This window comes from Mastigoproctus giganteus, chromosome 7 (genome assembly GCF_048544385.1).
Source record: "Mastigoproctus giganteus isolate SK-2022 chromosome 7, ASM4854438v1, whole genome shotgun sequence".
Classification (NCBI taxonomy): Eukaryota; Metazoa; Arthropoda; class Arachnida; order Uropygi; family Thelyphonidae; genus Mastigoproctus; species Mastigoproctus giganteus.
Genome location: NC_143581.1, coordinates 187426299 through 187439852, shown reverse-complemented (window position 1 = coordinate 187439852; position 13554 = coordinate 187426299). Strand labels below are relative to the sequence as shown.

Here is a 13554-nt window from a genome sequence, read left to right as displayed (position 1 = left end):
CAGGTTTTTCAAATGTGGTGTGATATTCCCCTAATGAAATGTAGATGTTATTATGTTCGCTGTCTTTAGGGATGATTATATATAACAATCTGCTCAAAAAATCGAGAGCGAACCAAGTGGAGAAACTCAACTTTTAAAATTTAAAGTGCCAGTTAAACATTGAAAAACCTGACATGTACACTTGGAGAGAGTTTTTACCCTGAAAATTATTCGTAACTTATATCGACTGATCTTCTAAAATATATTTCACTGATACAAATTCACGGCCTGTGAAACTTCTTCAGCGTGTCTGCCACTCGCTGAAGAAGGAATACCAAAAATTCCATAATATAATAATACGCAGCATATTTCCTTGTGCATTTGACGAATGTGCAATTTAATCAGATTAAAATGTACGCGGAAGTGTTTGCAGTAAAAAATAAATAAAAGTAGGAAACATTTTAACGGAAACACGTGACGAATTTATATAATTTTCCAAACGATGTATTCCAGTGGGATCTTCCACTTCCCCATTTCGGTTAAACCTGTCGTATCAAATAATGAAGAGTCAAATTGTCCTGTTTGTACTCTTCTCTGTTTTTCGCTCTATCACAGCACAGGAGAGGCCGAGAAACGCGCATCCTGATCAGATTGTGTGCAGTAAGTTTTCATCTAGCAATCAATTATTCTTTTTTTTTATTAACTACTTAAAATTTTGTTTATTATTCTAACAAAAGAGCGAAATGTCGCTTCAATTCACTGTGTTTGGTTCTCTTTTCTAAGATAATCTTTAATTGTTCTAACGATTGGATGAATTTAAAAGTATGCAATAATCGGGTGCGTATGAAAATGTATCACGCCGATATAGAAATAGATAATGAAATAAAATAAGTAGGAAAATGAAAAAGAAATAAGTTTTTTTGATTTCCTTTTCATTTACTATGGAAATCAAAACTTTTTCATGGAATCATGGATACTGGTACATTCATATACGAAGAAATTGTTCAAGTATTAGAATAGCAACAAAATCTGAAAATGAGCAAAGGCTTATTAAATAATGGTGGTGGCCATTTTGAATATCTAACATAACTGAAATGTGAAATTCTCTAAATGAAAAATTACTGCAATCAACTAACTGTATTAACCTTGCAAACCATTAAATAAAAAGAAAAATTCCCATCCTTCTTAAGATTCCTTTAAGTTTTCTCACTTTTTGGTAACAGCCGACCCTTAACTTTAAAGATTTAAAGACTTTATAGCTCTATAACATATAAGATCTGCATTCACGCAACAGCATTTCGAAAATTGCAAAAATAGAACTAAACAAACATCTTCTACAGAACGTACACCAATTTTAAATATAATGTTGGAAGTTTTTGATTTTATTTATTACCTAAATGCTTGCGTTCATTATAATTTTACAGCTAACCATGAAAACAGAAAAGAGGCAGCCCGATGTTTTAGTTTGATCACAGGAAAGGTAATTTGGAATATCGCATTATTATTCCTAATTAGAAATTAGCATATTTTTTCTTCTCTCCCATTATATTTCATTCAGTTTTAACTTAAAAATGGTTTTAATATAAACAAAAAATGTGGTAACAAAAATTGAGGAAAAAACTGTAATAAAATATTTAATTTTTGGGTAATTCGATAAGTTAACGAATTGTTTTTCGCAGCTTCGTGAATGGGTGGACGAATGTCTTGAGGAACACTTTCCACAGGGAGAAGATCGATTCTTGGAATTCTGGAACAGTTTTTGCCAGCAAGGTCAAGCATATCATCAGGTACGCATTATTTGATAAAACTTTGATAACCAGGTCATCCAGTCAGTAACTTTCAGTCTTCTTGGCTTCCAAATAGGTTTGAAATAAACTTCCAAATATGGTTAAATCATTTACTCTTGAAATAAAATCGAAAGCTGTGTTGTTAGATTGCATATTTGTGTCGCAGTCGGTTCTTAGATAGCCTAGGTGCACAATTCCACACCTGCATATCCCCTAGACGACTAAGCTCGTGCGAGAAGTATTTTGAAACACGGGAACATACTAAAACTAGTAGGTCTTAAAAGGGGGCATTGGAAAGTTCAGCTAGAAAATACAATAATGTTAAAATAAGTACAATTTAAGCATTTTCAGTAAAAGAAAACGAACACTAGAAGAAAGGGTCGCCTTAGATCTGATGAGCTTCCAAACTTTGTAATTATGAACCTTTTTCCTCACAAAACGAAACAGCTAGTATCCCTCAGACAGGGCAGTCCTAAAGCATGGCTGATGCCTAAATCTGGTACTGAGGGGAGGAGGTTGCACAACGGAGTTGAAGCTACTCTGGTCACTGGATAGAGAAAACTATCCATCGGAGGGCATTCCTTGAGTGGTACGATGAATAGGAAAACTGTGATGTGTGAAGGTAATAAAGCACTCAAAACCTACATCAGTATTATTATGTTTATTTCATAATGAAGTTAACCGTTTCGTCGTATTTTCTGGGCACTTCTTCAATGACAGCTGTCTTTGCAATATCATTGAAACAAAATAGTTTAATAGTAGCTAATGTTATGTATTTGACCAAAAGCGCGTGCTCTCTTATTCATGAGAACCAATGGTACAAAGCGTTGCCTCCTATACCATGAAATATATCTCCTTAAGGTGTTTACAACTTTTATCTTTCGTATTGGATAATCATTTAGTTTGTTTTTTTTTTAACAAGTGACATATGCTCTCTATTATTTAATTAATGATATGTTCCATAATCACCTAATTAATAGCGAGCAAATCACCCTTCAGCCAACATTATAGCACCATTTTCTTCATGGCATGAACCCAAGGAGCTGTCGAAATCGTATCACGTGAAAGGTTCATGGATGCTGGTTCATATTAAATCAGCTGCTACCCAAGGATATTGCAGATTAGAAGGTTGCAGCCCCTGTACCGGAGAGCTTATTGCACCTTCTCCCATAGGTGTCCGATTCGATGGAAATCTAGCAACTAGAGAGACCACAACAGCAGGATGAATTTATTCTCATGTCCCAAAAGAACCCTTTCATTGATAAATAGATTGCAGCCCTCAAGGGATGCGTCTAGTGGTCGAGAATAATTTTCAGATAACTTCTGATATTCAAATATTGCTCCATTTGTATCAAAAGACCACAAAATGTTGCTTACCACAGAACCCTTCCTCACTATTGCAATATTAATGCCTGGCAGGATGGGCCCATTAACTCGCTGCTTTGCCAAATTCTGGCTATCCCATCGTGGCGAAAATGTAAAAATTGGAATTCGCCAGACCAAGTAATTTCCAATACTCTACTGTGTCCAGTGTTAATTTTTTTTTTTTTTTTTTTGCTGATATGGATGGAAACCGAGTCGGTCTATGCCGAGACACACCATCCTTGGCAAGGTACAAGGAGTACTGCGTGAGGAACACTGTTGTACCGGGTTGTTATTTGACTGGCTGAAGCTTTTCTGTTACCTTGCATAAATCCCGTTAGCATCTATTGACCTCTAGCTTTAACAAATGTTTCCAACCACAGGACCACCGGTGGCTGGACGTTATTTAGTCATCGGACTGATCTAGACATATCCAAGAAATTTACGGACGTGAATAATCAGGGTTGCAGTTCCTAGGAACTCATACCAAAGCTGGGTTCCAACTACCACAACACGTTCAAATTTAATTAAATCTTTCGTTTTTCTCATTTTCTAATTGGAATCTACACATGCATGCATCCGTACGTAGCTGTCTACCTGTTTTTTTGTCCCATGGTACTGAACACGCGATGCTCATACTGAATAAACACTTCCTTTCGTGAAAAGGGCTGCGTGTACCTAATAAATTGGCCACTCGGTGCAGATAGCTCATTAGATTGCCAATCAGAACTATGACAAAGGCCGTAGGGCGCAAATTGATTATTATTATTATTCCCATCTCATATTATTGCATATGTATAGCTTTATAAGGAATTAACAATATTTATGTATGAAAATAACATTGCATTTTTTGTTATTTTTCTAGGCAGGGGATTGTATTGATCACAAACGGTGGGACAATGTAAGTATTTAACTATGTAATGCATTCTACTTTTCTTTCCGATTAAAATGTATGATAACGTTGGGTTACAAATTAAAATTAAAATGGATTCTATTAAAAGTCTTCAAGGTAAATTCTTAAAGTCTTCAAGGTAAATTCTTAAAGTCTTCAAGGTAGTAATTCTTAAATGATTACATTTCCCTGCAAGGCCTATTTCAGATTGAATCTTTTGCTCAAATTTCTTTAACAAATCTCCTACGCCTGCTAAATTCTATATTCTGTAATTATCGGAATAATGATCATGAATAAGATAAAAACTTCTTCATAGAGATAACTCATTTCCTTTTATTAAGTAAGAAATATTTCCATGATATTCTTTCTGTTTTCTTCAGCCGCCGATTGACATGACCACGGACCAAGTGGAGTATACCGTACGTATCCACATTTAAATGAATATATTATGGTGTGTGTGATCCTTTGGCATGTTAAGCGGGATGACAACATCCAAAACATGCAAAAATTCATGGGTTTTCATATAAATCCTTTTTTCAGTAAATGCAAATGTGTTCTCTATGATTGAAAGAGCTTAATTTGCGTTTATTTTATTCTCTTTTAAGATCTGCATGGAGAGTCTCCTTCAGAACGGAATGCCTGCTCACAGACTTGAGCCGCAGATTCCGGAAGATAATGTACATGAAGAAGAAATCACCCCCTAAAAAGAAACATGATACTATGTCGATAATTTTTCTATCGAAACGATCCTGCTGCATACAAGAAGCACAATTTCATCTTTGAAGACATTTCTTCTCAATGGGTTCAAATTTTAAGAAGAAGTTTATGTTGCTCAAACATTTTTTTAAGAATCTGTTAACCTATTTTATGTCCGATATATACTTGAATTTACGAATAATAAACCACAGGCAATGCTAATTTTTGTTTCCAGCAGCGGACTGTTATTAAATCAAAATAATATTATTAAAACTCTATTCTCTACCTTGTTATAGATAATAATATGTACGAGCAAAAAAGGAACAATTGAACATAGGAAGTTCTTCCGCCTTCAATGCTGCGACCAGTTTAGCTCTGTCTTTTGGGCGATTTCTTCTCACACACACCTAATGATCCAGTTCATCCCAGACGTTCTCTATAGGATTAAAAATAGCGCTTTGAGCTGGTCATTCCAGTTTTCGAGGCTCGTGTCTTTAAACCAGTCCGTCACAAAACAAGCAGAATGACATTCAGCGTTGTCTTGCTGATTCAGGTATGCGCCTTCCCCGATATACTGTCACAACAATCTATTGTCAGGTCGCTATATAAACCTCAGCATTCATGGCTTTTGTCCAAAACAACCTCTAGTTCCAGGTCAAACCACGAAAAACAGTCCCAAATAATCTCGGTGCCTCTGCCAACTTCATGTCGGAAGGATATAGTCCGGTAGTTAGTTTTCTCCGGGCATTCTCCACACATATGAACTCCTGTTAGACTGATAGACCATGTACCACGATTAGTCACTCAAAAACACAGCTTCCTTGGGCTACGGTCCAAGAACGACTGGTCTTACACCGAGCTAAACGGCGTTTGGCATTAGTCAGGGTGATCAGTGGCTTGTGGGCGGCTGCACAATCGTCTCATTAAAAACTTGCGCGTGCAGCGACAACGTCGATCTGCTTAATGAGAGGACTATCTTTGTAAGGATCTCTTGTCACTTTCCGTCACGAAAGGACCCAATTTTCCGGGTCTTTTCTTGACGGTTGAAGTACCATTCCGCTTCCACTTCCAGATCGCATCACCAACCGTCAACTTAGGGATCTTCAGTGCTGTTGATTTTTTTTTTTTTTTTTTTTTTTTTGATTTGGTAGTTGTTGGCGCATCGGCTTCTGTGGCCATATTGCACCTCCCAAGGTTTTTGCAGTACTTTGATCCAAGCCCGAGGCGGGAATCGAACCCGCGACCTTTGGGTTGCCGGGCAGGTACTTTACCCACTCGGCTAGCCCGGTCGGCAGTGCTGTTGAAATGTCACATAGACACCGATTGTTCATGTAACACCATATTGTTTTCACAATCGTAAAAGGCCTATGAGCGTGTTTATAGTAGTGTCTGACACGTGGTACTTGTGTAGGATGTGACCAGTTATCAATGGAAAGGTATCTGGATATTAATGTTAAGGCAGGATATAATTCAATCAAATAAATTCCAATATTCGGATGAGGAATAATTTTTTTTAAAATGTTTGGTAATAAGCACATATGTATTACACAAGATTAGGCCTAATCATTTGTATATGATGTCATCAGAATGCTGCAGACTATTTTGAACCTTTTCGTCCCGCTGTACGGTATTAATGTTTTAAATATCTCGAAATTTGATATAAAATTGTATTCCGTAAATAATCAAGTATTTTTAAGGCGTCCTAACTCGCCCTCGTAGGTAACGCAGTTGGTAGACTCACCGTTGTCTCTATACTGGCTGGAAAAGACCTCAGTTCGAATCCCGTCAATAAACCGAGGTATATGTATGGGCCTTTTCCACAACGTGACTGAGTTAGTTGGTCTCAGGAGAATGTAGCATGGTTTTCTCCCTTAAACTCGATTTTTCCTCCAGCAAAGAACAAACAGACCACAGAACACAAGCAATTTGCAGACAAATTATATACTGCGCAATAGCCTAAATTGCAACAACAACAACCTCTTATCTCTGGCCGTATATGGGTGAATCCGTGGTGAATAAAGAGATAATAATACTTTCTCTATTTCTGGTGCCTATGTGACCCAATTTCTTACGCTGCTTTCAAATTCCTGAAGAGGTTTCCTCTAACTTTCCAAGTGTCAAACCATCTGCGCTATTAGAAAAGAAGCTAACAGTAACCTTGATTTCTTCATTAACTAGCGCAGCCTACCTTAAAAGAAATAATAGTTTTATTTTACAGAAATAAGAAATGAGAAAGAATTCGACGAGTACTGGCTTACCTACTCACTACAAAACACGGACTACATTTCTTTAGGACAGCTAGAGAAAAACTCTGCTACCAATTGCGAAATTTTCGCTATGGGTACAGCTAGAACCTAAGTAATAAAGTAGAAGCTTTAGTAATCAAAATGAAGTCGATTCCTCTTTAAACAGTAAATTTATATTGAGCATCTTGATTTTTTTCGAAGAAAACAGTCACAAACATTAAAATCAAACCGATGGTACAGCTCTATCATTTTTCAGACCAAAAAATTGCGCCTTGTTGAATGAGTTTCAAAATCTATTTTTATATCTTCCCTTCTTTTGTTTCTTCTAAGTAGAGCAGTGGATAGCGTCATAGAGTGTAACCCCATCTAGAAAAATCTTGGATTAGGTTCCCGTCTTCTTTGGGACATGGTGAACTTTTACCTAGAAGTAAGTCTTGGGTGAGGGTTCCTTGAATTTCTCTTCTGGAAACTTTCATCCAGCTATCAGAAGACAAACATAGAATTCGCTCACTTAACAGACATGATATAATTATTCCTGGTGGCTTCAGTTTGCCTGGTGTAAATTCCTGCTTTGTTATTAGAAACGTTGTCATGATGGAACACTGAGAAGTGCATTTCTATAGATCACTGCCATGTCAGTAGGCATGAAGATATTCAAAACATCAATGTAGAAAAAACGTGAATATTGCATCATTAATAAATCTCGCATTTTGGAAGAATCGTTGGAAAAATAGTGAGGAATGAACATGGTACACAGAAGATGACAAAATAACAATGAGATTCAAGAAGTTTCAAAGTACCAGTTGTCATACAAGGGCAGAAATAAATATTATAATCAAAAATAAAATCAGTTGAGCATATACTTTTAATTTATTATAATATTAGCATAGCAGATACTGACAAGTAATTCCTAAAATAAAACGACTGATAATAATACAACAGAAATAATATGACTGATTACGTTTTTTTATGTTTTTACTTGGGACTGACTTCCATGAAGCCTCCAAGAAGAATCCAAGCCATGCAGCTTGGCAAAACGTGATTCATTAAACCAACGAAATTTTGTTTCCAACTGCTAATGTTCCTTGCTTTTAATTTCATTTGTGGTATTAGTGTAAGCCCTAGAAGGGTCCCTTTGTTGGAATCTGGATTTATGTCCTCATCAAATACAAGGTTTGATCCGAATTTTACCACATGTGGCAACGGTGTTCCATGGTAGTGCGGATTTGCGATTTGTACAGAGTGAACAGCTACTTGGAAGAAAAGTAACGCCGAAAGCGAAAGAGAAAACCAAGTTTTTTAGATCCAGAGGAACCAAACTTTGTGATGTGCTTATGCCAAGAGAGAGATTAGAAGTCAGGGTAATCCCCAATAGAGAAATGTGATCTTGTCTAGAAATCTGTGTCATTGAGGATAAGCATTAGAGGAGAAGATTTTTTTTTTGGGAAATTTGGGAAATATAAGACAGGACTGAGTATGGAAGGATTGAAATTAACTAAGTTACTATTGCCCCACTGGAGAAATAAATATCTGTGCATCAGCATTTAAAGAATTGGCAGTGAATATTCTAGAAGTTGAAGCTGTTTGTGCAGGGCAAGGTTTCTCAAACTGGAAGATGGAATGCAGTGTGCCATCATCAGCAAAACTATAGTTGGATTTTCGGTTAATCGAAGGTCATTAATATACAAGAGGAAAAATGTAGGAGAAAGAACTGAACCTTCGGTAACATCCACATTAGTACAGAAGTTAGAAGACAGAGAATCATCTGCCATCACCCACATAGAATGATCAGAGAGAAAACTGGATAACTAATTAAAAAAGCAGTTGGCAAACGATAAAATGGAAGCTTCTTTAGAAGACCTTTATCTCAGACACAATCAAAAGCCTCCGAAATGACAAGAGCAACTGCTTGAGTTTCACCAAACTTTTCCATCGAATTTGTCCATAGATGGGTAATATAAGCCAGTATATCACCAGTGGAACGATACTGAAGGAATGCATATTGACGATCATTGATAAGATGGAAGATTTCTAGATAACGTTGGCAGTTAATTGATTTCCCTGCTCTTTTAATTGATTTCTCTATTATTTTGGAATGATCAATGAGCCAGATAGGGTCAACGATGATCAATGAGACCTATGTAGTATTTTAAAATAACTTTCTTAAAATATATGTCAGTTTATATATATATATATATATATATACCGCATATATAATTAATATTAAATATAAAATCAAAACTAATGCGAGTAGTATGGCAGATACATATACATATTTTTTGATTTTTGAATATTGAATTGATTTTTCACAGACTATTTAATTCTTTAAAAACCTAAGGGAGGTGGAGAGAGGGTTATAGATTTGTTTAACGTTTGCACTCTCTTCAATTTGTGAAATCCGGCAAGGCAGCAAATATCCTTCTCAAAACAGTTGAAATCCGATTACAATTATTAGGATTATTTTATAAATTTCTAATAATGTAATTAGCAACTTTCGTTGTAAAGGCACTGGTGGTAGCGTTCAAGGATATCGATTAATATTTGAGTTAGGAAAAGGATATCACCCGGAAGAATTTAATGATTTGGATTTCCTCGATGTATTTCCTAGTGAAAGAAAACGCTGATAAGGTTTTTAAAAGCTTGCCCCGCTAATGAGCTTCGACTTTCAGAAATAGCGTTATTCAAGGTCCTTAAGAAAAGTCTCCTCCTGAATTTACAACGTACTTGTCTTATTTGCACAGATAAAAACATCGACAGATCAAAAGCGAATATCTGTAATTATACTGAACTGCTAGGATATATTAAAATAAATTCAATGAGTTCTTCAATCCTGGCAAAATGAACAAGTGGCGTCGGGCAAGGACAGAATAGCACAATGGACGTTCCAACCCTGGTGTTTGAGAAGTTTTCATTCATTCATTTTTGCACAATTTATATGCATTTTGAAGATTTTCATTTATATACAAGAGTTTTAGAGAAGATTTATATACACTGACGTTCTCATCATAATTATATGATGTTATGTGACTTATATGTGCGTGTATTCTCTTTTTGAGTGGCCCCTAGACGTAAGTCCACCTCCACCTTGAGAATTCTGTGTTGCAACAGTACTCCTGTCTACAGGTCTAATAGTTTTGGGCCATTTCACTGTTAAGAAGCGAACGCCACCTGGACAGTCGCTTCCCGATGCCTGTCCCTAGACATGTTAGCCTGTGCCTTGTTCTACTGTCTAGTGTATAGCGCACCAAGAGGACGTTCATCGGATGAGGTACTATACCGATGGACGAAGAAGATTCTTCAAGCTGCCCAACTGAGGAAGGAAAAAAAAACTAGTGGTGGTACCTCGGTCTATATTTAAGCAATTTATAACCCAAGGAAGTATCATTTCTAATTTCTAAAGCTCTAAAAGTAACAGGCATAAGCTATCATGTCCCAAAATTGTTGGGCCGTCACCCAAGTCCATGCAATGGACCAAAAGTTACATAAGTTCCTATTGTAAATATCACATAATACTATACATGCATATACCACAAAAATTTCATGAAGCTTTCTAGGTTCATCGTACAATATTGTTCAAAATGGCGACTATTCCTTTGAAGACCTGGTTGGAAAACCACTGAAAAGCCTTAAAGTTCTTGCACCAAAACGTATACATTGTCCTCATTAATGGGTTGAGTTTGTGGAAATAGCTCCAGTCTTAAATCTTGGTACAAAAATCATGATAGTAGCACAAGCATCCAGTCCTCCCTGTCACCACAAATGCAACAAGGATGGTTTCGAGTCCCAAACTACAAAGCTTATCCTTCAGCGACCCGTGTCATGTAATATAAATGAGGCATCCTGTATGAAACACATAACAGTTCTACCAGTATCAATATTCTGTCAGCTATTCTTCCAAACTGTAATAAAATATGACCATAGTTTAGTCTTCTCTTGTTTTATATCCAAAAGAGGGTTACTTTCAATTTTAAAGATATATGAACTGACTGACCTTTCTTTAAATACGAAATTATTCCCCCGAATGCCACGTATAGGTCTAAAGGAATACATCCAGAAATAACTTGCAATACGTTTGTGGAAGTTATCCTAACATCTATGGGTTGCCAGAATCATAATGCGATGTATTTGATAATAAGTTGGGAACCATACAATTGCTGCATATGATATTATTGGCAAAAATATCGCCTTGTAATATAGTGCTGCTGATGTTTCATGTCCGAATCAGTTCGCGACAGATGTATTACATTTGTTGTATATTTCTTAATTCTCGCTGTCAGATTCTTGACATGTGGAATAAAAGACAATTTATCGTCAATTAACAGTCCCAGATATTTATTATGTGGGACATACGGAATTTGCACGTTATTAATTTTGATTGATAGTGGCCTGTTATAATCAAGTTTATGATTAAAAATCATAATTTTGGTTTTTGACTCTAAGATTTGAGTTTGTTTAAATTCGTCCAATTCTCTAGATCTTCCAGTATTTCCTTGGCGTTAGTCTCCAAAGTTAGCCTTGATTTACCAGAGATACATAACATAAGATCATCTGCGTAGGCTATTTTACAACTGTTGGCATTTTCTTTTATAAGCCATTGACATAGTAAAGAATTCCAGAGGAGAGGCCCAAGAACAGAGCCCTGTGGGCATCCTCTGGAAATGTATTTTGAGCAAACTAGATGATGTGATATTACATTGATCTGGCAATTTTTAAAGTGCGACTTTATTATTTTGGTAGAAACGTTTGTCGCAGTTTGCGAGCCTGAGAGACCTGAGGGCGCTCTCCCACCACAGGTAGTAGAAAGCGCCCTCAAAGGCTATGAAAATGACCATCATGTATTTTTTTGGTTGAAGTTTTACAATGATTGATCAGGTTAAGGATTGCATCCTCAACCGAGGAGCCCTTTTTAAAACCGATTTGCGAGTGGGAAATCATACCATTATTTGTTAACAATGGAAACAGCCTCAGAGTCAGGAGTCTTTGTATAGCTTGCCCAAATTTTCTAAGAGAGATATAGGACGGTAAGACTTCGGGTCCGATGGAAGTTTTCCTGGTTTTCTTAATATTTTCGATAGGGCAATTTTCCAAAAGTCAGGGAAAATCCCATCAGGTAAGTAAGCATTTGTTAAAAAGATTCAATAAAATTTGAGGGTGGAGTATATATACATCTTTTTAATGGTAGCATTTTCTACTAAGTCAATTCCAGGACACTTGGAGAGATTTATTTTAGAGTTTGCTTGACTTAGTTCATCAAGATTGAAGAGAACAGTGTCATCAGAACCTTCATATTCATTATTTTCATGTCTTATCGGTGCTTCTGAAGGAGAGTCTTCATCAGAATTGTCTTCTGGAAACAGTCTTGCGATAATCGCCTCGGCGGTGGGAAACCAGTCTGAAGTATACCCTCCTTCAAACTGAAAAGAATGATATGTCTCTTGGGTAATGAGCGTATCTCTACAGATTTTATATACAAGTCCCCATGGATCTGAATTACCAGCCTTTGACACTAGATTCTGCCATGAGGACCTCTTTGCGTCAACAATGGCTTTGAAATATTGTCTTCGCAAATTCCTAAAGTGATCTTGAAGACGCTGGATGTCCACGTAAATGAAATATCGATGACGTTGAAAATTGCGTCGAGCTTCATTCACCATTCTCCTCAAGGTGGTAAGTTGAGGAGTCCACCAAGTAGTGAAGCCTTTTCTTTTTATCTTTTTCCTAGTGGATTCCTTCAAAGCCCTAAACAAAGTATTTTGAATTGCGTTAGCATATTCTAGCGCAGTCAGCCTGTTCAGTTATGTGCATTTATCCTCACTGAGTTCCCTCTGTACGAAGTCTTTGAGTATGTTGTTTGAGAAGTGAAAGAAGAAAATTTCCTTAGGGCGCATAATAATAATTTAAAATCCATTTGCCTGTATAAAGAGTGAGTCGTTTTTGCTGAATGCGCAATGTAAAATTCCTAAAATTATTGAAGGCAGAAACTATAACCAAATAAAACAAACTATCACCCAGCTTAGGGGTAGTTTATTAAGAAACAATTCTTCAACTTTCAAATAGTATTGGAATCATTAGGAACACAGTGTAAAAGATTAATTTCTCTGTGCATGTTGTTGTTTAAATAACAATATTCAGTACTTCTCTGTTATTTAAATAGTGATGTACTTCTAAAGTGCCTAGTGCAATTCCAATGATTCTCATCGTGTCGTGCCACAATACAGTAATAGCAAATTCAGTCGGCTCAAAGTTTTGTGCAGACTCAGATTGTACTCTGCCTGTGCAACTGCAACAGTAGCATACCGTTTCTTTCCTAAATTCAAGACCTTAAATTTTATTACTTTTCCTTAAGGTTAAATAGATTTGTATCCATTTTTCTCGTGTAATTAAATTCAAAATAGCGTCTAGCATAATGGAAGATATGCAAATTATGTAATTTTACTTAATAAACCGCTGTTTGCTAATTACTGATAGTAGAACGTTTTAATCTACAGAACACATTTCCGGGAAGTAGGCAAGCTGAAGGACTTTGTTTTTATAAGTCTTTATATAACACGATAATTGGCCACACCATTTTTTTATATAAATAAGGGCCGTA

General features: G+C 36.4%; 1 protein-coding gene across 1 annotated transcript; it reads left to right on the top strand.

The window, feature by feature from the left end:
• Positions 1–518: 518 nt before the first annotated feature.
• On the top strand, positions 519–4938 carry LOC150083439 (uncharacterized). The gene is made up of 6 exons (XM_090377285.1): positions 519–639; positions 1404–1459; positions 1659–1766; positions 3994–4029; positions 4401–4439; positions 4626–4938. Exons 1-6 carry the CDS (start codon positions 540–542, stop codon positions 4722–4724), a joined length of 438 nt encoding a protein of 145 aa, XP_090233411.1. The 5' UTR covers positions 519–539; the 3' UTR covers positions 4725–4938.
• The last annotated feature ends 8616 nt before the right edge of the window (positions 4939–13554 follow it).

Bases quoted from the DNA above. Each gene is read 5' to 3' on its own strand.
- LOC150083439 (XM_090377285.1), top strand. From the start codon at position 540: ATGAAGAGTCAAATTGTCCTGTTTGTACTCTTCTCTGTTTTTCGCTCT. The intron at 640-1,403 runs GTAAGTTTTCAT...ATAATTTTACAG, and splicing joins TCCTGATCAGATTGTGTGCA to CTAACCATGAAAACAGAAAA. The intron at 1,767-3,993 runs GTACGCATTATT...TTATTTTTCTAG, and splicing joins AAGGTCAAGCATATCATCAG to GCAGGGGATTGTATTGATCA.